The following is a 21,908-nucleotide window of genomic DNA, read 5'->3' on the forward strand; positions in this document are numbered from 1 at the left end:
CACTTCTCATTCAACTCGATAAGCTCACACCTTATCTCCCGTGGGCTGCGAGCAGGCATCTTCTTCAATGGCCACCCATAAGAATATTTCTCAAACTCCCTACCCACCTTACGGAGCAAGGCGTCGCTATCGATGAACTCCTCAAATGTGTCTACCTTACTCTCCCTCATCACTTTGCGGGCCTCGTCTAGAAGAGGTTTGGCCATGGATTCGGTGAAAAGATGGGGGGATTCTTATATGGGGGATCCATCTTGCTGAGAGAATACACTGAAACAGAAGGAAACACTGGGGGTTTTTATAGGCTAGAAGGGACGACTTTCGGCGGGAAAAGGTGAGCGGGAAAAAGCTGGCGGGAGATTAGGGCGGGAGTAAAGGCGGGAAAAAGTGAGCGGGAAAAATTGGCGGGAGATTACGGCGGGGGTAAAAGGCGGGAAAAAACTGAGCGGGAAAAATTAGGCGGGAAACAATAATACTAAAACAGAAATGAAGATACATTGCAGCTGAAATAAAAATAGGATTTATCACTACAACGGAATTTAAGATACAACGACACTACAACGGAATTTAAGATACAACTGAAATTAAGATACATAGCCAATACGGCACATCACACTACTTTCTCTGCGTCCACCGTGGCCATTTTCCAGACTTGTCGCCGCGTTCTTCCGCGCTTGCGCTTCGGCAGCTCTTTCCCTTAGTCTCTTCCTTTCCGCTTCACGAGCCTCCCTGCGAACCTCTTCCTCTGCAAACCTACGTGCAGCCTCATCATCCATCCTCTTCGATTCACCTCTCGGTTACGAGCTTGTTCCGCCCTTAGTTTCGTATACGCGCTCTCTCGCTCTGCTTTCTCATTAGCACGAACCTTTTCCCAACGCTCCTCCTCAAAGAACGTTGCCCACGCACGGCGCTGTTTCTCCTCAACCTCCTCGCGCGCCCAATCCGGCTGCTCCGTGTCTATCCAGTGATACCATTTGCATAGGGGCGGGGGAGACTACAACACAAACAGTAAGATTAAATCAAATTCCCAAACAAATTTAAGCCAACATACAATTATGTCGAAACATACCGGCGGCCTGGTGGACGACGAAGCTGAACTACTGGGGTGGATCATGCTCATAGCTCGCACACATGAAAAATTTCATGCCGAACCGGTCGGAGAAATCCTCCACACCGCTTAACCTTAGCAACACGGCCGCACCAACAACTCTCCGCGATCACACCCGGGGTAAACTTGCAGCCTTCGCCTTCACCGGCCTAAACTCCTGGTCGAGCACGGCACACTCATGATGGCTAAGAGTGAGCAAGCAGCACAAAGATAGAGATACAAGAACTTGTGCAATCCAGAGTAGCGCTGCCTGCTTTTATAGGCTAAAATTCGACACCAGGGCGGGAAAATATAGCGGGAAATGGTGACGAAACCGATTGGCGGGATACAATTGGCGGGAAGGAGTGGCGGGAAGGGTGGCGGCAAGGGCGGGGGGAAACTGTGTGAACGCAAAAAAGCGGGAAAAATTGCTGTTCGGCTTCAATAAGCCCGAATGCTCAAAATCGGGTTCACCCGGCCCGATTATTCGAAATCGGGTTCATCCAGCCCGATTCACTAAAATCGGGTTCCTTATCACCGAGTTTTTGTTTGCCGTTCTGGCGCACCACAGCTGTTGAAGAAATCGGTGTTGCCCAACCCGACTTTGGGAATTCGGGTTTCCCAAACCCGATTTTACAAATTCGGGTTCCACCAGCCCGACGGTGTATTATTTCTGAAATTTCCTACAAATGTATATTATTTCTGGAATTAATATTAAAAAGTGTATTATTTAAAAAAAATTCGCGTGTATCTCTACCATATACTATTTATTACTATGGTTTTAATTGTCAAAAAGAAGGGGACCACTGTAAAGTTTACAGTTCAGAACTATGGTTTCTGTAAAGCATTTTATTTTCTGGTTTAGTGCTACACATTTGCACTAGATACAAACTCAGGTGCTTGACTGATTTGACACTTAGTACCTCAGGAGAGGTTCTTGTCCTCTATATCTCAGCCTCCCAAAATCTGCACTTCGTCAAATGGAGGCTACAATCTGTACTTTTTTCATGGTTGCTAACGAATAAGAGCATCTCCAGCCGCGTCCCCCAAAGCGTCCCCCAAAGAGATTTGGGGCGCGCCGGACAGAAAATGCGTTCCAGCCGCGTCCCCCAAAGCCCATTTTTGTCTGGCGCGCCCCCATACGGTGTCCGGCGCCCCGAGCCCGTCGCCGTCCCACAGGGGACGCACCGGGGACGCCGGACACAACGAAAAGCGAGACGGGGAGTGGCGGGGCCGACTCGTTAGCGGCACAATAAATTTTAACCTAACCGTCGCCTACCTCGCGACGGAAGTTATTGGCGGTGTAGTTCCCGCAGCGACGAGTCCCGTCGCGCCTAGCTCTGCGTGCCGGCGTTAATGCGCGCCACCGCTCCCCGCCTCCCTCCGGCCTATAAAAGGGCCGCCTCTCATCGTCCCTCTCACACACAAACCCTAGCGCCTCTCTCCCAAACCCTAGCCGCCACCATCTCAACAAGACTCGACGCTATGTCCGGTAGAGGCGGAGGCCGACCTCGCGGCCGTGGTCGTGGTCGTGGTCGTGGTCGTGGCCGCGGCAGAGCTCAACGCTCGCCGTCGCCTTCCACGCCGCCGCCTTCATCATCGTCGGAGATGGACGTGGAGCCGGACGTGCTGTTCGAGTTCGTCCTCGTCCTCAAGGGCGGCCCGCGCGGCATCCAGAGGCTGCCGGACTCCTTCGCCGACTACGTCGCCGGCGACGATCGCCCGCGCACGATGCATGCGGCGGAGGCTGCGAGCGGCTACTACCGGTGGATCGTCGACGTGATCTACGACGCGCGCGGCAAGATGTACCTCAACATCGGCCGGGAGAAGTTCGCGCGGCACCACGGCCTCCAAGCCGGCTTCATCCTCCTCGTTCTCCTACTTCGGCGACAGAGACATGAGCGTCAAGGTCTTCGACGAGACGCGGTGCCGCCGGGACTACCGGGCGGCAGCACCGACGAGGAGGACGACCGAGTGTTCTTTCTTCGCAGCGAACACGTGCACGGAGGTTTCGCCGCTGTTCGCCTCATCGGTAGAACCAACAAGGGCACCATCCTCCCGCTGGATTTTCCGAGTTTAGGTGACTCGGGTGTGCCCTCGAGTGTTCTTTCTTAGCAGCGAACACAGGAAACCTTCGATGCACGGTCTAGTTAGGTTTAGTTTCTTTGCAAAATTTTATATTTGTGTCCACGACGGTTCAAACTATGTATTAGTTTGTGGAAAACCACGTTCCAAACTGTGTTTTCGTGTAAACCACGTTCCAAATTATGTATTAGTTTGTGGAAATTGAAATGAAAAAAATAAAAAAAATATTTTAAATGTTGGGGGCGGCGTTTGGGGGACGCGGCTGGGGACGACGTCCCCCAAAGGCGGCACGAACAAAACACGTCCCCTAAACACTCAATCCGGCGCGGTTTGAGGGACGATTTGGGGGACGCGACTGGAGATGATCTAAGATCCTCCTTCAAACTCTTCCCTTGGAAATCATGTCCAGCTAGTTCAGATCAGCCAGTCATTTTGACTTAGCTACGACGTTTGAAAAAAAAAGAGAGACATAGCTACGACGGCAACCGGCAACGAAATTGTATACTAGGAGGCATCCGCATCGCACTCCTCCAAATCCAACTCGCGGCGGCGATCTCTCTCCTCTTCCCACACCAACACACGCTCTACGCTCTCTCGCTCTCGCGCCTCCGCCACAGTTTGTACTTTGCAGGGCACCAGGGCAGCCGACAGCAGGGTATCTCGCCGCCGCCGGGAGGTGGTGGCCGGCGTCGGCTGGAGCTGCCGCACACGCACGGTGAGCTGCCGCTCCCTCTCTGACCTGAATCGAGCTGAGCTGTGCCTCCAACGTGTTTGCGTGAATGCGCAGCTAAATCGTGTGGAATTTCCCCTTTCCAGGCGCTGCTGATCTCCATCTGAATAAGCGACTTGCCGCTGACCATGGCGGACGCCTCCGCCGGCGGCTTCCCGGACGACTACCCCACAATCGACCCCACCTCATTCGACGTGGTCGTCTGCGGCACCGGGCTCCCGGAGTCCATCCTCGCCGCCGCCTGCGCGGCCGCCGGGAAGACCGTCCTCCACGTCGACCCCAACCCCTTCTACGGCTCCCTCTACTCCTCCGTCCCGCTCCCGTCCCTCCCCTCCTTCCTCTCCCCCGGCTCCTCCGCCCCCTGCCCGCCTCCCTCAACCGCAACCTCCTCCCCCGCCGCCGCCGCTTCGCACAGCGCCGTCCATCTCGACCGCCGCTGTCTGTACTCGGAGGTTGAGACCTCGGGGACGGTTCCCGAACCCTCCAACCGCTTCACGGTCGACCTGGTGGGCTCCAGGGTGCTGTACTGCGCCGACGAGGCCGTGGACCTTCTTCTCAGATCAGGGGGGAACAACCATGTGGAGTTCAAGAGCGTCGAGGGGGGCAGCCTCCTCTACTGGGACGGCGCCCTCTACCCGGTGCCGGACTCCAAGGGGGCCATCTTCATGGACAGCACGCTTAAACCTGGCATGAAGACCCTCCTCTTCAGCTTCTTCAAGCTTGTCGAGTCGCACATTGCCGCGTCGTCCTCTGGCGGCGACGACGAGGGGCAGGGAGAGGCCTCGGGCAAGATATCCGAGGAGGACCTGGACCTCCCCTTCGTTGAATTCCTCAAGAAACAGAGGCTTCCACCAAAGATAAGCGCGTAAGAGCATTCTCAACTGGTCTAGCAATAGCCTATTTCTAGCAATGTGACTCATGCGGGCTTCTGCGTCTTGTTTGCAGGGTTATGTTGTATGCCATTGCCATGGCAGATTATGATCAAGATGCCGCGGACTCCTCTGAGAAATTATTAACAACGAGAGATGGAATCAAGAGCATAGCTCTTTATTTGTCGTCTATTAAGAGGTCACTTTGCTCGCTTCAACCTTTTTGGTCCTCTTTCGGAAGATGTATTTTCTATGATGTGTATACCTTGTTCAGTAATCCATTTACTCTTGTCTAGCTATGTGATGATTTTGTTATATAAATGCCTTCACGTGGTCTAAATTTTTGACATGTGCTTATTTTTTTTCTCTAACAGGTTCGCTAATGCAGAAGGTGCTTTCATCTATCCTATGTATGGGCATGGCGAGCTGCCGCAAGCTTTCTGCCGCTTTGCTGCTGTTAAAGGTGCCCTATATGTAAGAGACCTTATTCACAAAGTATATCTGGCTTTGGTTTTACCCTGTAGCTTTGGCTTAATGATAATCATGTAGCTACATCCTCTTTCTATCCCCATGGTTGGTTTCTAAGTGTCTCTTCCACCTGACTGGATCCTAATCATTTGGTAATGATGATGTGCTAGGCCAAGGATTTGGCACCTCTCTACTGAAATGACCTGCATTTATAAAGAAAAAACTTGGTCAATTATCCTGTAAACTATTGTCTATTGTGAACCTTTTGATGCTTAGCCTCTTGTATATCTCGTTTCTGTCAATCAGGTGTTGCGGATGCCGGTCACAGCCCTTCTTCTGGACCAGGTATGATAAAAGTTAAGCTCAGTGTCAGACATGTTTGCGCCATTGTTTGTTTATCTAATATAGTCAATTATACAATATGATTTGTTCCGGTTTGTTGCTTGTTATTTTTTTTTTTCATTATAGCTTTCAATTTCATGTTCAAACATGTACTAACAAATCGTAAATCGGATAAGGTTCATTGACACCCACTTGGTTCAGAAAGATAGAAAAAAGTGAATAGGCAAAACTCTAGCGCTACCATACGTTAGGTGCTCCTGTGCAAACAATCTCCAAACATTCCTATTTTCTTTCTTGGCATCTTTAGTTGGCGAAAGTTTGTCTGGCAACCAGAAAGGTTATCCATCTATCAGTTGTGGGCTCAACAAGAACAATTCTCCAATGTGTTTTGTCCAATCTGCATAGGAGTTGAGGGTCTTGTTCTAAGTACAGGCAAGAGAGAAACTTTTTTTTCTTAGGATAAGCTGGCACTGACTCATTATATATTTTGATACATTAGGTCAATCACTAAGCATGGCACTGACTCATTTCATATTTTTTGATAAATTATATCAATCATCAGGACCAGTAAATCAGTGATCGTTTTCTTTGTTTATTTGTCTATGAGAGATGTTGCATGCTTTTAGTTAGGGATTTGCATGACACCAATTCCATAATTTATGATTAGCACCCAACAATCAACATTCTCTTGATCAGGAAAAGAAGCGGTATATTGGCACCAGATTGGCATCTGGTCAGGATATTTTGTGCCAGCAGTTGATTCTTGATCCTTCATTCAAAATTCCTTCCTTGGACATCCCATCTGATGTTTCAGACTCAAACTCGCCAAGAAAAGTTGCTAGAGGAATATGCATAACTAGCAGCTCTATTAAACAGGGAAAATCAAGTGTTCTGGTTGTTTTTCCCCCAAAATGTAAGAACAGTTGTTTACCCTCGATAATGTTTACATTGCTTGAATAGGGTTTTTTTTTTTTTTTTTGCTTCTCATTTGTTTTCTTCATTTTAGCACTACAAGAGCAGCAGGCTGCTGCTGTTCGGGTGCTTCAGTTGAGCAGCAATGTAGCAGTATGCCCTCCTGGAATGTAAGTTAAACATTTATATATCCTATCATTTACATATCCAGTTTTAGTGTTTACTTGCTGCATCTAACCTGGGAATCACTGCATTAAAAAATTAAAATTATCACCGTATAATGTAGGCAAGCAACTTCGCTTACAAGCTATCTCACTTGCAGGTTCATGGCATATCTGTCTACTCCCTGTACTGATGCCTTTTTGGGAAAACAATGCATAAACAAAGCAATAGAGGTTCTTTTCAGTGCTCAGGGTTCAGATGATTCAGAAGGCCATTTGGAGACAACCAGTGAAAACATTGAGAATGCAAAGCCAACGCTAATCTGGAATTGTGTGTATGTTCAAGAGATCACACAGGTGTGCCTTTATTTGATCAGCACTATGACTGTGTTGTGTATTCCAGCACTGGTAAAAGTGTGCGCTGCTCACGTGCACATTTATGTATTTGTATTAAAAACATCCACTGTCTTATCTTCCACTTCCAGGGAACATCTGGTACTGTATTATCATGCCCCATGCCTGATGAAAATCTGGACTACAGGAATACACTGGAATCAACAAAAAAGGTATTACATTCTGTGATGATACATTTTATTCTCAATTTTGCATGTGCATGAAATAGCAGGCCAGAATTTTGGCTCATCATGGAAGCTTCAGAAATGAACTGTTCATGCCAGTAGCGAGTATTAACATGCTCCAAATGGAAGAAACAGTAACTTGCATATGTATGTAGTGCTGGTGTGGATTCGTCTTACATTGTGTTTCATGTAGGTTTGGAGGTTAGCTCGTCAATTATTTTGTAACGCCACTAGCTCTGTCTAGCATAATATATTGCGATTTAACAAGAGAAAAAGCTAGATATCAGCATACATACATGCTTCACCTTACAAGTTTCTCTTGTTTTTCTTGCAGTTATTCACAGATACTTATCCTAATGAAGAATTCCTGCCTAGAAACTCAGCTCCCAAATATGCCGATGACGACTCTGATTCTGCAGAATAAGAAACATGTTTATAGAGGTAATAATATCACTTGCATGTGGAACTTGCACTGTTTGCTTATTTTTAAATTGGCTCTCCGCATTGACCGAGGCCGGGGATTACCCCTTTCAGAATTTGTTTTGTTACATGTGTTGAACATATAAAAAATGTTTGCACATGGACCTATGGGACTTTGTACTGTTTGCTCATAACCTCGTCACATTTGGAAATGTCGATAACTGTGAACTTGCACCATCAAAACTTTTGAAACACTTATTTTCCTTGCCGAGCACTTGTTTGGGTGATGAATGAGAAAAATGGTGAACACAAGAAGTGTCAGGGAAACTGCGGTATCAAAAATATTTGAATAGAACACCATTTTTTCTGTGGAAATTTTGTACGTATTTGGCAAATAACCAAAATATTGAGTAACACAATGGTAACATCTGAGAGTTGCATATATTTCAATTTAGTTAGGACAATGCATGATGATGATAGATGAAGCGGCATGACTTGTGAAGTTCAGGTCCTAAAATTTTGGTAGTAACTGTGGACTCCCAGTTAGGCTCAGTCAAGGTGCACCGTTGGTATTACAGTGTTCTTGCTAAAACTTGAATGCTATATCATGCTGGCTCATAAGCTAGATACTGTAGATACCTTGAGCAAAACTGTTTTTCACCTCGGTTGTTACTTTTCACAGGATGCAGTATTTTTTCTGGACGAATTCCTCACAGAAGATACATGAAGCCATCTGTATTTGGAAGTTTGGATACATCGTATAATGAGCGAGACTACAGGCCACAGCATCGTCATCGATGGTTGTATGACTTGTTGCAGCATGCAGTTGTTACATACCGCACAAGCTATATGGGCACCCTTCATTTGTTGTGTAGGAGTTGAAACAGTTAAATGAATTTGAGTTTAAAATGCTGGTCTGATGCATATACGGTTTATGCTCTCGATTCTAGAGGATGAATTCCGGCCTGTACATTCTGAACTCTTCAAGCTGCCTGCCCATGTTGGTCGATGCTTTCTTTCCTTTGAAATAATAAAATCTACCAGTGTAGTGCGTTTACTAAGATGTGACTTGTGAGGAACACAAGCCATTTTCTGACGAATTTATTTCGGACTTAAAAAAATGTTAACCAACGAGGCAAGGACCCCATTCGTTCCTTAGCAAGCGTATGCGCCCCTGTTGCTCATACCACTGCCATGAAGAACTGTTGTTTCTGGAGTTCCTGCACTGCTATATTAGCAGACTGCTTCCAGATAACTCATAGGATTGGAACAATCTCTTTCAAATTCTGTCCTACAGAGGCAAACAAGGCGACCCACAATCTAGCCAGACTGAGTTTAGATTCAAATAGTGTTATTAATTCGGAGAATTATCCTCCTCCTTCTGTTTTATTTGATGTACTGAATGATGTAACTCCTCTTATCTCTGAATAAAATGCGCTCTTCATGTTCAGAAAAAAAAATGTTGTTTCTGAAAAGCTTGTTTTCAATTGGTCGGTCAATCAGTTCCTCTCCTCTGGTAATTTCGGTTGCTTCTATCCGAAAACGGAAGTACTCTTTGGAAAACTTAAAATGAAGTCTGACCTGCACGTAACCCTTTATTTACAAACACTTAGAATTCGTATTTTAAAATTTTAAATTCTAAAGATAACTAATTATGTACATTATGGTGTAAAATCTTAATACAAACTATTTCATATTCTAAACTACATAAAAATGATAAATTCTGATAATTTTATACTGAATAGCGCATATTTTAATACTATAAATTTCTCACATTTTATCAATTTTGTGTAGCCTAAAATACAAACCATTATGTATCGATATTTTACAGCATTGTAGCATTTATCAATGGCTACCATGAGAATTTTGTCTTGATTTTTTAAAATTTTAATTTTAAGTATTGGAAAAAAAGAGCTACATCTACCTCGGCCTCCAAAACAGCAACACAGTACTTCATCTATTGATAAGAAAATGTTGGAGATTTATCTAAATTTTAACTTAGACGAACTCGATAGAGGCGGTAGTAGGTGAAACCGACTACTCCGCTTTGTAAACCGAAGATTGGGATTGGAATGCCGCGACGGAAGAGTGCGCAGTGTCCGGACGCAACCTGTCACTCCGCTCCTTGCTGACTCCCCAGGCTCCACGCCCAATATCCGTACAAGCTTCTAGAAGCACTCTCCCCGCTCCAGCTCCATCAGCCCAGCCCAGCCAGGCCAGGTCGACGCGGCGTGCTGATCCCTGCCGCTTCCTCCGCGGTGGCGCCAAGGATGCTGGCGGCGTCCAGGGTCTGGTCTAGGTCCGCGTCGCCGTCCTCGCCGCACGCCTTGACTTCCGCAGCGGCGGCGGCGAGCTCCCTTCTGCAGAGGTCCGGGATGCAGGTCTCTCAGAAATCGCAGGCGCCTCCCGGTCTAGCTGGCACGGGGGATCGCTTGGCCGATGCGCCGCCTCCGCCGTGCTCTTCTTCAGGCGATTTTCGGTGAGTGTCGTTTCGTGTATGTATCTACTTTGAAGCTGCAATATGCTCATGCGTGCATCGGGATTCAGAACCTCGAGCTGAAAAAATCTGGATAATGTCATCGTGAGAATTCAGTTAATTTCCAGTCGCATGTACTTGTGACATTCTCAGAATTCTGATTAGGTTATTTGCTGTTAGAACCGTCTGATTCACTGTGCTATTATCATTGTTTCCAGCGAATAATGATTATTGAACTGATTACCTTCATCATGCGAAGATGAGTTGCTCTGTAATTCGGCACTCTTCTTTCATAATTACTTGCTCTGGCTGAAATTCCGTCAATGTTTATAATAGGGAAGAGCATGCCAGCAGAAGACGAACAAATCAAAGACATCCACTGCCTAATCGAGGCAAGTCGATCGGAGGGAACCACCATGTTCTGTATGGAAGTTATCTTCCACAGAACCAACAGAGATACAGATATTTCTCTTCTTCTGACCAGGAGAGGATAGGGATTGTAAACAGGGTGTGTATTCCATCTATACCCTCACTTGCTATCTTACCATTCTGGTTAACTTCGGATGTCATTTTTTTTATGTTTCTTGGTATGCATGTATGAATCAGCTTGGCATCTTTATCCCAAGAATTGCAATCGTCATTGCATAAGTAAAATAAAACTAATCTTTCCCTTTACATTAACTGGATCAAACATCTTCTTTCTTTCCAGATGATACATGATCTGCCAAGATTTGTGAAAATTGTAGAAGTTGGGCCGCGGGATGGACTGCAAAACGAAAAAGATACAGTGCCAACACCTGTAAAGATTGAGCTCATAAAGAGATTGGCAACCTCTGGATTATCAGTTGTTGAGGCAACAAGTTTTGTCTCCCCAAAATGGGTGCCACAGGTGAACTTCTTAATGTTTTTTCTTCCATAAGGGTAACACCGTTTACCAGTTTCATCCTTATGCATTTATGACACGAGTTGATAATTCTGAAGATCTCTGTTACCCTGTTGTTGTATCTTCGATATCTATTGATCCACACAATCTGGAAGAACTCTACCATCTATCTATTTATAAAATGAACTTGCTGGTAGTTACATTTTATGACAGAAACCTGCTAGTTACATTTATAGACTGCAAAATTAAGGAACAACAGCAGCTTTTGGGCCCATTGGTCGCTAGCATGATTCTCTTGTGTCCATAACTCCATATGGTACAGTACAATAGCTTTTAACATTAGCATAAATTGTATCATCTCTTCCAAACCTTAGGAATTTTACGCATTATGAGCAGTCATTTCTATAGGATTCTTGCCAGGTCAATGGAAGTGTGAACATTACCTTGCATTAAAAGTGGAGCTTCACCACCACGGAAATTTGTTTGGTTTTATAACCCTAATATATTTTCCACGGCCAGAGAGATACATAGCATATGATATTTAGCCTGGGAAGCTGCAGAACCAAACAAGGGATGTGCCCATTGTTTAAATGTTGGGAGTCTAAGTGTTGGATCGGCCATGAGTGGTAAAGTGGGTCCTTTGGATGTTTTCTTTGTAGATTCAGAACTAAAGTTTCCTCCTACATCAAATGAATAACGGTTCTGATGCAAAGGTTGGAGTTTCTCCAATTTGGTTGCCTCTGTATATATGCCGCAATGCTGGTTGCTGGATATTGTTATCTGCGTGAAGTTAGTGTCCGACGGAGCGAATATGGCGCACAAGCGCTTAATTTTTACCCGTGAATAAGTATAAATGTGAACTGGGTTTGACCTTTGATAATTGGTTTTACAGCCAAATAAATAGTCCTTGCAATTAAGATTCAGCCAGACTGATACAGGTCCAGTGCCACAAATAACAGCAAGGACTGAAATGTGCCTCTGGGTAACATTACCCCACCGAGTAAGGACTGTAATAACATTTTTTTATTGAAACAAGTAAGGACTGAAATGTGCTTCTGGGTAACATTATGCTAGACTTGAGTCATCCTCCTTTTATTTTTGGCAGGAGTACTACCTAGCAATGAAGCGAGGAAAGAAAACATATACAGGAGTGCCTAATACTGAAAACTTAATTGCTGGATGGTCTACGTAGAATTGTGGTCTTTTTTTTTTGACAGACGTAGAATTGTGGTCTAAATATGTAGCATTCTGTTATGGTCGAACTGAAAACTTCTCATCTGACAAAGAAATAAAAGAAAATGACTGTTAGTGAAACAGCCTTCATAATCTTGTAGCCTCAAATTTGTGTGGTTGCATGCTTCTTAAGTTATGCTACTGGGCCCTTATTTCAAGTCTACTTTTTGTTTTGCATGTCTGTGAGTTCATCTTGCCAGTCATGTATTTGACATCCCATTGCTGAATGATATGAAATTAATAATTGTAGCTAGCTGATGCAAAGGATGTTATGGAAGTGGTTCGGAATATTACGGGTGTAAACTTTCCTGTATTGACTCCAAACCTTAAGGTAAATTATTTCTAATCAAGTGGATTTTGTGTTGTTGGTTTACCCCCTTTAATAATTTGTTCTGCTCATATATCATCAGGGATTTCAAGCAGCCGCCGCAGCAGGTGCAAAAGAAGTTGCAGTATTCGCATCAGCTTCTGAAGCATTTTCCAAGTCAAATATAAACTGTTCAATTAAAGAGAGCCTTGCCCGCTATAATGATGTTGCTCTTGCAGCAAAAAAGCAAGAAATTCCTGTGCGAGGGTAAGTTATTTGATTTTCTAGCTTTTTAAGGTGGGAGCTTTGCTCATTCATTTTACTTTCTAGCTTGATATATATATATATGACGTAAATAAACATTTAGGAGAGACACCATTGGTCCATAAACTCCTCTGAATAATTTAGTCCATTAACTGGGTAAATGTACATCTGGTCCTTTAACTCGAATAACTGAATCACTTTAGTCCAAAACCCCTGGCATGGACACCTGACCCCACCGTGGTACAGAAACCACAAGTGGTCATAATTTTGGATAAATTATGCAGGTTCCCATGTTATTGTATGCACCATCCATATTCATGAATGTTTTCATAACTTTTGAAAGCTTTGCGATACATTGATTGTCTATGTTTGATGTTCTACTTCCTATGCTGGCGACGTTGGAGCATATTTGAAACTGTGAATATTTGAGGCTTACCTTTAGATTGTAATATAATGTAGACAGTAGATTCCATATATGTGCAGTTTCTCTAGTGCGACATATGCTAATTAATATTTGAGACTGTTAATATTGTGTTGCTCTATTCTGCAACAATGTAGGTATGTTTCTTGCGTGGTTGGATGCCCAGTAGAAGGATCAGTACCACCTTCAAATGTAGCTTATGTTGCCAAAGAGCTTTATGACATGGGCTGCTATGAGGTTTCACTTGGTGATACAATTGGAGTTGGTACCCCAGGTTATCTTACATTATTAACTGCCCGTATTTTTTGTTTTAAGTATGCGGGAGCTATATTTTGCTACTCTTAGGAAGTCAGTTTGCTACACTTTATTAAGAAATATATTTGGTGATAGTTTCATACCTAGGTCCTCACAGCTTTGGCATATTTGGCCTGATTTGCTTTTCGTGTTTCCTTAAAGTTAATGATGATTTTTTTCTCATCTTCAATTTTTTTTTTCCTGACATTAATCTGTTTCAACAAGTCCAACAACTAACATAGAAGAAAACTGTCCCTATTTCTACACCAGTGGTACATCACCAAGTTCAGTAAATCTTAACTCCTCTTTTTATGAAAGATTATGCTTAATTATGTAGTTTGAGCAGCCTTCCTCTTCTAGATAAACTAACTTTTGCTTTGTGAATATCTCAGTTGACACGTATCATCTTCCATGTGTTTAGGCACGGTTGTTCCAATGCTTGAGGCAGTTATGTCGGTCGTTCCCGTGGAAAAGCTTGCGGTCCATTTCCATGACACCTATGGCCAGTCTCTTTCGAACATCCTTGTCTCTCTCCAGGTAATCATCTGACGAGATACTCTGAACAAACCATCACGCAAAACAAGAATGGTGCTTGGAAACCTTATTATATCCATCACATGAGATTAATCGCGTTCTTTGCTCAACCAGATGGGCATCAGTGTCGTGGACTCCTCCGTCGCTGGCCTCGGTGGCTGCCCCTATGCGAAGGGTGCATCAGGGAATGTTGCCACCGAGGACATCGTGTACATGCTAAATGGGTTGGGGATCAAGACAGGTGTCAATCTGGGCAAGGTAATGGCAGCCGGCGAGTTCATCTGCAAGCATCTGGGGCGCCAGTCTGGGTCCAAGGCAGCGACTGCCCTGAGCAAGGTTACAGCTAGCGCCTCAAAACTATGACTATGAAGCTGCTCTTACTGTCGTTACTCTGTAACATCTTCATCCGATGCCTGTGAATTCTAAACCCTTTCTTGCAATGTATGTTCGTAACCACCTGTTGCAGAATATACATGAACACAAATAAAATTAAGTATAAAAGAATAAAAAATGTTTTTTTTGCAAAAGAAAGCGTCTTTTTTTTTCTGTTGATCATCTACCTACGGGCCTTTCATTCTCTCGGCTGTGTGATTCAGCTGTAAAATCTCTTGTACTCCCAACAGTTATTATGGATCGAAAGGAGTACACATTTTTGTTACTGCTAGGACTTTTTTTGCGGAGATAATTGGACTGTTAGTGCACCAACTTGTCTTGCGGGTTCAGTTCAGTCCACTAATTTGTGAACTGATATGGACTAGCCCACAAAATAAAGCTTCTTTAGCTTTATTTTCATTTATAGATAACCAAATGGGTACATAAAATGAAAAGATCGAAACATGGGAATAGATCTTGTACCAATGCCGACTACCCATTTCCATTTTTGTGCTTTCTGAAATGGAATACCTATACAAGGGTTCAAGTTTCGGTCGATATTTGCAGAGTGGATCATCCCTCTCGCAGATTTGAAGTTGTCCATAATTTACTGTCACGCCCAGACTATAATCAAAGAAAATGCTGCGAGTACGGAAGCACATTTGGTGCACATGAGCACCGGTTCTCCTAGTTATTAAAATATTTAAAATTCGTGTATTTGTGTTTTAAAAAATTGTCACATTTATTTTATGAATATATACACATATCTTGAATACTCGTGTGAAGTTTCGGTTGAAATTGCATTGTATTTTAAGCTACATGAAAAAATAAATTTGTGGCTACGGATAGGAGTAGATATTTATCAGAAATTTGTCTTTTTTGTATATATAGCTCAAAATACAACATATTTCTCTCCAAAATTTCTACCGTGCTTTCGAAATGTTTATATATATGTGGGTATTAATCTTAAATTTTTTAAAATTCAAAAAACATAATTTTTAAAAACCAAGAGCACTAGTGCTCATGTGTCAAACACACTTCTCGTGCGAATACTAGTTTCAGTTCAGGGCTGCACAGATCCGGCAACAACGTCCAACACTACTACTGTTACCCACTTGTAGGCCAGGTCTCCGAGCTTGTCGGAAAACCTCTCCAAAACGGGAAACTCTCATTTGCAACTAGTTGCGCCCGCACCCTATTTTTTGTTGTGACACTTCTAAGTTTCCAAAAAATGCAAACTAAAATTCTAGACATACATTGTGTTGTGTCTTGTGCATCTGTGAAGTTTCATCCAAAAATATATCAAAATGTGACCTGTGTTTTTCAATGGCTCGATTAGGTTCGGCATGGCTGGAGTAACTCTACGAGTGACATGACTGACAAAAAAAAGTATTCTGTGAGCATAAGTATTCTAAAAGATAGTTACTACAGAAAAAGGGAAAAAACTTACTTAAATGTAACTGAATACAATATAACATACGAATAATGTAACTCAGTTCAATAATAATGCAATAAAAATTTGTATGCATCGATTGATGCAGATGCTTGGATTTCCCCATTTCAAAAAAAAAAAAAACCGGAAACAAAAACAATTGTAGGGTAGAAAAAAATGTGAAATTCAAATAACAACGCATAAATACAAGGAAAAATGGCCGGGTTTAGTTTTGTGGTGGATACTCTGTCCTTGCCTGTGCTACCCATAAATACAAGGAACAATGTCATAATTTCAACGGTGCCTGCCTGGTGTGGTATCCTTGTAAGGCTGGTGCCAATGCATCACCTCACTCTCACCCGTCACGTCAGTTTTTACCTTCACTCTCACCCCACTCTCACCTCACTCTCACCCCACGGTGCCAGTGCACGGGTTATAGTGTCAGCTCTCACTTCTCTCTCCTCCACATCACCATTTCTTTTTCAGATTAAGTTATTTCACTCGATTTTTTTTAGACATTCAAAATAATGCAAGAAAATTATTTTATTCAACTCAAAATGTTACCGATTACATAATAATTAATAAAATTACATAATAAATTTTAAAAATTACATAATAAATAAAAAATAAATTCTAATCCTCTTCCTCCTCCTCCTCCTCGTCGTCATCATCTTCCAGACCAAGCTCTTTTTCCACCATCTGGATGGCCTTCGCATGTTTGCGCTTTTCTGCTTCGTTCATGTCGGCGGTTGATCGGTCTTTCATTTTGTTCCATTGCTTGAGTAGCTTAGCCTTCACTAAACCATTCCACATGTTCTTCATCGCGAAGGATTTACTTGCTACCTCACTGCTTGATGAGGATTCCTTCCCCTTCCTCCTATCCTTACGTGTCGCGGTCTTGGCCCTATCGCGGCCCGTTGGATGCTCCTCCTCCGTCGTCGCCTCGCTAGAGCTATACTCACCAGAAACTCCCAGACGGCTTCTCTTGGCAGTGGAATCGGTTCCACTACCAGGACCATGTTGTCCTTTCCACTTCGCTTCATTGCGAACAGCTTCCCACCAGTGGTGCCGTCTGAACGGCTGAGTCACTCTTTTGTCATTCGCGTACCGACATTGGAGCGACGATGTGTCGGAGAGACATCATCTAGGTGTACTGGTGACCCGCCGGGCTGCAAGAGATCCGTGAACGAGGCCAAATCTGGAGTCCAACCAGACATGGTGGAGAAGATTTGAGAGAGTGAAGGAGATGAATGAGATGAAATGGGTGTAGAGTGAGTGAAACCATATGGGGGTATTTATAGGGGGTGGGGATGAAATTTTGGGGTTTTTTTGACTTTTTTTTTCGAAATTTTTGAGCCAGCAACGGCTAGCTGACGTGGACGAATCAGATCGCGCCACGTCAGCTAGCCGTTACCCCCTCCCTCTCGCCCGCGCTCTCGCCCCGTGGTGCCAACGCTGCCGCCCCCCTCTCGCCCCCAGCGCGGGCGGCAGCCGGGCGGTAGCGGGCGCTACCGCCGGGCTGTGTATCCACCGCCCTGCGCTGCCGTCTTGCCCGCCTCTCGCCTCCCTCTCGCCCCGACGCGGGCGGTACCGCCCCGCCTCCAGCCCACGTTGGCACCAGCCTAACTACTCCCTCCATTTCATAATTTTGTTGTTATGGTTTTAGTTCAAAACCACCAAGAATTAGGAAATGGAGGGAGTACCATTTAACCCTACATGACCCCTTTGCTAGCCTGGCATGCCGCATGTGTTAGATTATCTCGAGCTGGCGTGATTTGGACGAGGCCTAACCGGCCTGACCAGTACAACCACCTCTTCTCCGAGTAAACCTTACTTTCCAGTTTCCACTATATATAATTTGAGAATATGAGCAAAATTAATGGCGTCAATTAAATCAGCACAGTGGTCTCAGCTGGCACACAATACTCATGACCCCATTTACACTAGCTTGTTACATTAGACAACACGACTGTAAATCAGTACGGCCTTCCGGGAAGTTGAGTGGAATTAGTTCAGTTCTACGCTGAGTTGCTATGTACGTGATTGAGCTCCTGGCGAATAATCAAATTATTTGCAGCTCCTTGCCAATACGAACCAATAACAATTGACAATTCAATCGGTCCTCCCCGTCAATGTCAAGCTGGGTTCATGCTTGAGTACTCTTTGTGTTTTGATGAACTTGTCTGGTGGTAGCACGAGTCCTTTTCCATAGGCGGCTAACAGAAGAGCCTCTGCTCGTCCTGCATCAGTGTCACCGCATCAGTTTAACTATCTAAGAAAATGCACAACCATCCACTCTTTTAGCCGGAGCTTTAACTAATGGATTAAGCTAACAATGCTGATCAAAACATGTTTAATTCGCTTGGGTGGGCTTGAATATATTAGGGCAGTACGTGACATCTTAATTCGCAACAAAGTGCAAGCTAGTGTGTAGCTGCGCACACTGCAAAGCAGAACCTGTATGAGTGGATTTAGTATGCATCTTGCAAGCAAGGTAGGTAATACACAGAAAGGAATCGTGTGTACTGCATGTTTATTCATGTGTTTATGCCTCCAACTGATCAGCTCGAGCTAGAAAGAAGCAACATAATGATCTTACCCATAGATTGTTGTGTTGGAAGTCACTAAATATTACATCTATATTAGGCTGTGAGCACAAAAGGCACTCCAAGCTATGGGCAGTTACTTACTGTTGCGACTTGCAAAGTAGTAAGATGCGTACCGTGATGTTTCTTCAACTTCAGGGATAGAGCCATATCCGGGAACAGTATTCTAGCAGCTTGTCTGCTATCATCCTGGCAGACATAGAAGGATCATAAGATAAGTATTACATGATACTGAATTTCACAGACCCACAGTGTGTAGGAGCTTTCAGCACTGGGTACACCCTTTAGAATAACACAAGATCTAGAAAGAAACATTGAGATGATGAGAGGCAAATGTTTTTGGGTAAAGTGAAATGCCATCTTTGTATTACCACTGCAGCAACGAATTGGTTGAACTGAAATTTGATTCATTGCTGCATTTAGCTTGGATCATAGCACCCCCGATCTAATCCAATGACATCTAAAGTCTAAAACTATTTCAACCCAGACATTTCCACTCTAAGCAGTTCAAAATCAATTAAACTGGTTCATTGGTGAACTAAATTGAGAAGACTACAGGGTGCAATTCTGGGAACACATGAGTGTAAAGTGTAAACCCACTGACCCGAGCTTGAGGACTCCCCCACGGACTAATCAGGCTTCCAGCCTGATCTCCTTTTTCATTCGCACACTGTATTATTTCTCCGAGTGGCTAGTATTCCATAACCAGGCTTACTCATAGTGGTCCTATTTCTATTAATTAGACATTTTACTACACAAATTTACTGGTAATCAAAATGGCAGCACCAGTAGGGCATCATTATTCAAATGGCAGCATCAATCCTAAGTTTATATGAACAAACATCTAAACTTTCTACCATTTTTCTTTGTAGATGAGAGGGATATATAACAGGAGTAACAAACCTTAGGTGATTCACTTCGAGTTAGCCCAAAGTAAGCTTTCCATGTCTGTGATGCGACCGGTACAACAGAAAACCCAGATGCCACTAGAGAAGCAATCCACAAGCCATACGAGAAACCTGTACTCCACCATCCCTGTATACCATAAAAAAAAAGGGAAAAGTCACTAAGAGAACCAAGATTGTTTATAGCTCCTATTTCACATGAAATTTAAATATTCATATGGTGTGAACTAGATCCTGTTTTACTCAAGTTCAGGTTACAAACTAAGTTTGAACTAGATCCCAATGCCTATAGTATAACTTTATCTTCGACTTATGCATGGACTAACTTCAGAAATATGTGATCTCAAGATGCCCACAAACTTAGTGTTACTACCAGCAGTCAATTGTACAATATCGTACACCGGGATGGTAATAAGTTGCAAGAGAGCAGTGTGATCCTAAACTAATCTTATTGCAGGCACTATCCAAAGACATAAGTTCTCTAAGAAGTTATGCACACAACAACAGTATGCGATAATCTTGATGCGGATGTTTCTAGTGACCAGCTAAATGCTATTCGAGGGAAAGCAAGAAGCAAACCAGTTTCCCGTCAGTTGGAAATGGACTTGATTTCTCAATATACGCAGTAGTTCCTGCAATGTGACATAGGCACCACAGATGATGGTCAGACACCAGAAACTGTAACTGACCGTAACGGACTTGCGCTCAACACACAAGGAACTCAAGGCTTCAGGCACGCAACACCCCAGATAGGATAGGAGTGCACAACTACAGACATGTGGCCATACCGGGAGGCGCATCAAGGCCACGGAGAAGTTGGATGATGGACTTGGTGTCCAGGCGCTTCCGGGTGAACTCCGACACCATTATGTGCACGAACGGGTTATCGAACACCTACAGGATGTGGAAAACGTGGATGGTGTGATTAAGCACACCTGCCGACAGGAAATGTTGTTGAAATTCAGCAAAAATCTACGGGCGTCACCTGAGAGGATCCGTCGGGCGAGAGGACAGCGATGGCGCCGCGGGTGTCGGGATCGATCCCAAGCGCCCAGCCGGTGGGGGCGGGGGCGGCGTCGCCGTCGTCGGCCGGGAGTAGGGAGAGGGAGGCGAGCCAGGGGTCCGCAGCCGCCACGTCCGCTAGGAGCTTGGCCCGGGCCCTGGAGCGGGACTTGGCGGGCAGCGCCGCGGCCGGAGGGGCAAGCACGCGGCAGCGGCAGCGGCGAGAGCGGAAGGGCGGGGAGAAGAAGGAGGCGGCGGCGTCCCAGTGCAGGGTGGAGCGGCGGAGGGCGGTAGAGCGGAGGGCGTTCATGGGGCAGTCTGCGTGATGGGTGGCTGGCGCGGCGGCGGCGGCGGCGGCCGATGCAGCAGCGGCAGCGGCAGCTGCCATAATTCGAAAGAAGGGAGGCGGAATGGAAGGGGAGGGTTTTTGGGTTATTCCGGTCGGGGGATAAGAGCATCTCCAGCCGCCCCAAAGCACCGGTTAAAATTTTCGTTCCAGCCCCACGCCCCCAAAGATTCCTTCCATCCGATATGGTTCAAGCGCTCTGAACCCGTCCCCGCTGTACAGGAGACGCTCCAGACACGCCGGACAATAAAAAGCGAGGTGAGAAGACGCGGGCCCGATGCGTTAGTGGCACATTTAAGTTTAACCTAACCGTTGCCTACCTCGCGACGGAAGTTATTGGCGCGCAACGATGCTGCAGTTTCCGCAGAGGCGGAGCGAAGCGTCTAGCTCCGCATGCCGGCGTTAGTGAGCGTCACCGCTCCCCCGCCTCCCTCCGACATATAAAGGGGCGCTCTCGCATCATCTCTCACACACAAACCTAGCGCCTCTCTCCCCAACCCTAGCCGTCGCCATCTCAAGAGTCGACGCCATGGCTGGTAGAGGCAGAGGCAAAGACCGAGGCCATGGTCGCCTGCGACGTTGTCGTCTTCATGGTCGGACTTGTAGGAGGAGGACCAAGTGTTGTTCGAGTTCGTCATCGTCCTCAAGGGCGACTCACTCGGCATCCAGAGGTTGCTGGACAAGTTCACCGACTTCGTCGCCGGCAACGAGCTGGCCGCGCTGCATCTGCGGGAGGCCGACTGCGACTGCTGCCGGTGGCTGGTGGATGTGCTCTTCGACGGCCGCGGTAAGATGTACCTCCACACCAGCTGGGCGAAGTTCGCGCGCTACCATGACCTCGCGCACGGTCGGAGAGGCAAGCACGCGGCAGCGGCAGCGGCGAGAGCGGAAGGGCGGGGAGAAGAAGGAGGCGGCGGCGTCCCAGTGCAGGTGGAGCGGCGGAGGGCGGTAGAGCGGAGGGCGTTCATGGGGTGGTCTGCGTGATGGGTGGCTGGCGCGGCGGCGGCGGCCGATGCAGCAGCGGCAGCGGCAGCTGCCATAATTCGAAAGAAGGGAGGCGGAATGGAAGGGGAGGGTTTTTGGGTTTTTCCGGTCGGGGGATAAGAGCACCTCCAGCCGCCCAAAGCGCCCGATAAAAAATTCGTTCCACCTCGGCGCCCAAAGGTTCCTTCCGTCCAACCCGG

The 21,908-nt window shown here is 45.5% G+C and overlaps 3 protein-coding genes across 3 annotated transcripts; 2 read left to right on the forward strand and 1 right to left on the reverse strand.

Annotated features, from left to right (window-relative positions):
• The first annotated feature begins 4,027 nt into the window (after window positions 1-4,027).
• Window positions 4,028-8,619, forward strand: LOC124667549 (rab escort protein 1-like). Its single transcript, XM_047204816.1, has 10 exons — window positions 4,028-4,764; window positions 4,845-4,967; window positions 5,143-5,242; window positions 5,543-5,581; window positions 6,275-6,491; window positions 6,585-6,660; window positions 6,813-7,008; window positions 7,137-7,217; window positions 7,564-7,670; window positions 8,332-8,619. The coding sequence occupies exons 1-9, from the start codon at window positions 4,028-4,030 to the stop codon at window positions 7,651-7,653; spliced, it is 1,659 nt and encodes a 552-aa protein (XP_047060772.1). The 3' UTR covers window positions 7,654-7,670; window positions 8,332-8,619.
• A 1,061-nt stretch (window positions 8,620-9,680) lies between these two features.
• On the forward strand, window positions 9,681-14,718 carry LOC124666484 (hydroxymethylglutaryl-CoA lyase, mitochondrial-like). The gene is made up of 8 exons (XM_047203834.1): window positions 9,681-10,128; window positions 10,462-10,633; window positions 10,835-11,014; window positions 12,492-12,572; window positions 12,652-12,815; window positions 13,371-13,507; window positions 13,949-14,064; window positions 14,176-14,718. Exons 1-8 carry the CDS (start codon window positions 9,920-9,922, stop codon window positions 14,422-14,424), a joined length of 1,308 nt encoding a protein of 435 aa, XP_047059790.1. The 5' UTR covers window positions 9,681-9,919; the 3' UTR covers window positions 14,425-14,718.
• A 3,014-nt stretch (window positions 14,719-17,732) lies between these two features.
• LOC124667175 (Holliday junction resolvase MOC1, chloroplastic-like) lies at window positions 17,733-20,766 on the reverse strand. The gene is made up of 6 exons (XM_047204495.1): window positions 20,362-20,766; window positions 20,165-20,270; window positions 19,956-20,008; window positions 19,375-19,506; window positions 18,588-18,660; window positions 17,733-18,105 (listed from the first exon to the last, which is right to left on the reverse strand). Exons 1-6 carry the CDS (start codon window positions 20,764-20,766, stop codon window positions 17,978-17,980), a joined length of 897 nt encoding a protein of 298 aa, XP_047060451.1. The 3' UTR covers window positions 17,733-17,977.
• Between the last annotated feature and the right edge of the window lie 1,142 nt (window positions 20,767-21,908).

The sequence above is a fragment of the Lolium rigidum genome, chromosome 6, assembly GCF_022539505.1.
Source record: "Lolium rigidum isolate FL_2022 chromosome 6, APGP_CSIRO_Lrig_0.1, whole genome shotgun sequence".
NCBI lineage: Eukaryota > Viridiplantae > Streptophyta > Magnoliopsida > Poales > Poaceae > Lolium > Lolium rigidum.